Genomic DNA, 3,561 nt, shown 5'->3' with positions numbered 1-3,561 from the left:
CCCCGCTTCCGCGATTTGCGCCGCGATAGCCCCGCTTTTTGCCGCTTTTTACAACACTGATCAACCATAACGATACTCGGACCTCTCTGTATAGACAATGATAGTATAAGAATGCAATATTATGTAAATGCAAATATTACAATTATAAAGTAACTGAATTACCTCTGTACAGGATATAATATGTGAACGATGCTGAGCCTGGTCATATAAGACCTCATCACTAACCGGCCCAGGATCCATGGTGTACAAACCTGCACATATAATTATACACATGTTAATAATCAATCATATAGTAATTCAGTTTCTTTATTAAAGTATATAAAAATAAAAAAATGATATAAATTACCAATTAGTTGCTATCTATTGTGTCTAGATGGACAACGAGGTCGAGTATGTCCCGGTTGTTTGCAAAGACTACATTTTTTGTGCTTGACCACTCCTTCTCGCCCTTGATCCATGGTTCCCCTAATTCGCACAGATCGTGGTCGACCTGCTTGTCTCCGGTACTGAGGTGGAACTATATGTGGTCCATTATATTCAGGCCAATACCGACTATCATCAGGTGGATGAAAACTCTCACTATATGTCTTTTGATAGTGAGCTGTTGAATACCAAGGCGAGCAATACCGATTTCTGGGAATTCTAGCACCTCCCGGCTGATTAGAAGAAGCCGCAAGCACATGTGCACAGGGTATTTTTTGGAGTTGTGGTATGTTACATGTGCAAGTGCAATCAACATCAAATAGTTTAACGGTGTAGATACCGTCACAATCTTGTACCTGCCATTCGTTGTCGTTGAATACAGTAATTTGACATGATCTTGCTGCCTCAATTCTTCTATGCAAAATGGACTCATTTTTTGGTGTGTAACGTGTTGTCCAGTCTATGCCATCACCACGCCTTTTGTTGAAGTATGCGTTTAGTCTATAGAATGTTCTCGCAACCAAAGATTGTATTGGCATAGCTCGTGCTCCTTTAAGAACGCCGTTAAAGCTCTCGGAGCAATTAGTCGTCATCATGCAAAACCGCACACCCTCATCCTTACATAATGCCCACCGATGCTCGAATTGAGGCTTCAAGTTATTTTCAATCCAATTATGTGCATCTAATGACAAAGACTTGATTTTCTCCCTGCAATGTTCATACACTAATGTGTCGGTCGCACACCCGGCTTGCCACAAAAGATTTTGCAAATTAATCTCACCGTGTTTTTTCTTGAAATTATCTCTTATATGCCTTAAACAATATCGATGGTGATGTGGTGCACTAAAACCCTCATGTAACGCCCTTATAATTCCTTTCATCCTATCCGAAATAAAGGTAATTATTCTTGGCGCACGGACACTTGGAATCCACTTGTATATAAGTTCAAAAAACCACTTCCAACTAGACGTATCCTCCACCTCCACGACTGCAAATGCTAGAGGAAATAACCCGCCATTTGCATCTACACCGGTCGCTACAAGAAGCACGCCTTTGTACTTTCCATATAAATGTGTACCATCAATGCTCAATAGCGGACGACAAAAAGTGAAGCCCTTAATAGCAGGACCAAATGCCCAAAACACGCGAGTGAACCTCTCCATACCCGGTGCAATCTCTTCGGATAATATTTCGTATTCAGTACCCGGATTATTTCGTTTGATAGCTTCAAGATACTGTGGAAGTAATTCATATGATTTTTCCCAATCTCCAAAAATTTTAGACAACGCTTTCCTCCTTGCATCATATGCCTTATATTTAGATATCTTAATCCCCCGCATGTCATATACCCTCTGAAATATCTGACTTGCATTCAGATCAAGTTCAGCTCTAACTTCAGGCATAATTAGCTTACATATATAAGAAGAAGATGCAGAATAATCATCGACATCCACCGACGGGTTGCAACATGTATGAAGTCCGCAATATCTACATATTACAAATTGCCCATTTGATGATTTTCTCACAGCGGCATTTAGCAACCAAGGACATTTTTTATTTCTCTCATCTTGCTCATTTGCATTCTCTACTTCATTCTTATCGTTAAAGAAGCATTTCACATTGTAGTTTGTTGCATTAGTTTTTACCGGCTTTAATTTGACCCGATTCTTGATGGACCATTCTCGGATTGCAAAAATCAGTGCCTCCTTGTTCTCGAATAGATCCCCTTTTTTAAAAGTGAAGTCCTCAGGTCGTTGTAAATTTGGCCCAACATCAACAAATCCAGCTTGAGAAGTATTTATCCAATCCTCATTATGAAACTCGTCGGGCAACGGATCTTCAGCTTCCACATAATCATTGTTAACGTTAAATTGCTCCATCCAACGGGCGTCATCATCTATTCCAGCTGCCACATGCATGCTATCAATTTGCACGCCATCTTCTTCAAAATGATCTGAATCATCATCTGCTTCATCTTCTATAATTGCTCCGACTGGTGGGTAACCCGTAACATGACCTGAAGCGTCGTTAAATATATTAGTTGACGTCCCACCGATAGAATACTCACTTAAACGTTGTGGTTGAGACCATGGCTCTTGACTTGGAGATGTCATAAAACCAATCGACTCGTTGTCTAAGTCAAGCATCCGAGAAAACTCTCCTTGAGGTCGTGAAACTTGGGCAAATTCCTGAATCGGATACTTCTCAATAAACAACTCAATTGACGCTTGCTTCTCGACTAATTGTTTCATGTCATTCAATTCCTCATCTTCGGTAATCTCCACGGCAATAGTTCTACTCTCATTTATAGGACAGTTGAAGAACACCTTAATTGTATATTCTTCTTTCTTAATTTTAGTAACTCTGTGTATTTCCCTAGTCATTCCATCAAAATTACACGACTTAGATAGCATGAACATTTTCCGAGAACCTCCATCATACACCGGCAAATTATTCACTCCGACGCCGAGGCTCCCATTAAAGAAACAAATAATGGATATGGAGTTCGTCATCGAAACTGAAAATACACAGTCCATCATATGCAAATAATCTATTAATATCTGAATAAATTCCAAATAATGGCTAAACCCCTAATTATTATTCATCATATGTAAATAATTACTAAACCCTAACTCCCAAATCACATTATTCATCCTATTGCACAAAATAAAAACTAATCCTACCCAATTCTAGCAAAATTAACAGCAAAATTAACAGCCAAAACATTATTCCCCCAATTCTAGCAAAATTTGATGAGTATCCCTCTCAAAAATAATTGCTAAACCCTCTCATATGTAAATAATTGCTAAACCCTCTCATATGTAAATAATTGCTAAACTAAACCCTACCTCCCAAATCACATTATTCACCCAATTCTAGCAAAATTTGATGAATATCCCTCTCAAAAATTAACAGCAAAATTAAAAAAAATCACACCTGAGGGTGTGGGGTCGGTGGGGGTCGATGGGGTTCTTTTTTGCGGGGGAGGGTGGTCACGAGGTGTCGAAGAGCGAATGAAAGAAGGATCACGGGGGTAGGCGAACTGCACGGGATTACTAGTCCCGTGCAGCTCGATAATAGAGCTGGTTGCAAAACCGACCCTTTTCTAGGGCTAGGGTTCTTTTTTGCGGGGGAGGG

The 3,561-nt window shown here is 39.8% G+C and overlaps 1 protein-coding gene across 3 annotated transcripts; it reads right to left on the bottom strand.

Moving 5' to 3' along the window:
* On the bottom strand, nucleotides 58-3,261 carry LOC109830696. 3 transcript variants are annotated; one of them, XM_020398051.1, is made up of 3 exons: nucleotides 347-3,261; nucleotides 163-251; nucleotides 58-86 (listed from the first exon to the last, which is right to left on the bottom strand). In XM_020398051.1, exon 1 carries the CDS (start codon nucleotides 2,961-2,963, stop codon nucleotides 357-359), a length of 2,607 nt encoding a protein of 868 aa, XP_020253640.1. In that variant the 5' UTR covers nucleotides 2,964-3,261; the 3' UTR covers nucleotides 58-86; nucleotides 163-251; nucleotides 347-356. The 3 variants fall into 3 exon arrangements, with proteins under 3 accessions (XP_020253640.1, XP_020253639.1, XP_020253641.1); XM_020398050.1 differs by having other exon boundaries at nucleotides 163-3,261; XM_020398052.1 differs by lacking the exon at nucleotides 58-86 and having other exon boundaries at nucleotides 93-195; nucleotides 290-3,261.

The sequence above is a fragment of the Asparagus officinalis genome, chromosome 2, assembly GCF_001876935.1.
Source record: "Asparagus officinalis chromosome 2, Aspof.V1, whole genome shotgun sequence".
NCBI lineage: Eukaryota > Viridiplantae > Streptophyta > Magnoliopsida > Asparagales > Asparagaceae > Asparagus > Asparagus officinalis.
This window is presented reverse-complemented; position numbering and strand designations above follow the sequence as displayed.

Bases quoted from the DNA above. Each gene is read 5' to 3' on its own strand.
- LOC109830696 (XM_020398050.1), bottom strand. From the start codon at position 2,963: ATGATGGACTGTGTATTTTCAGTTTCGATGACGAACTCCATATCCATT.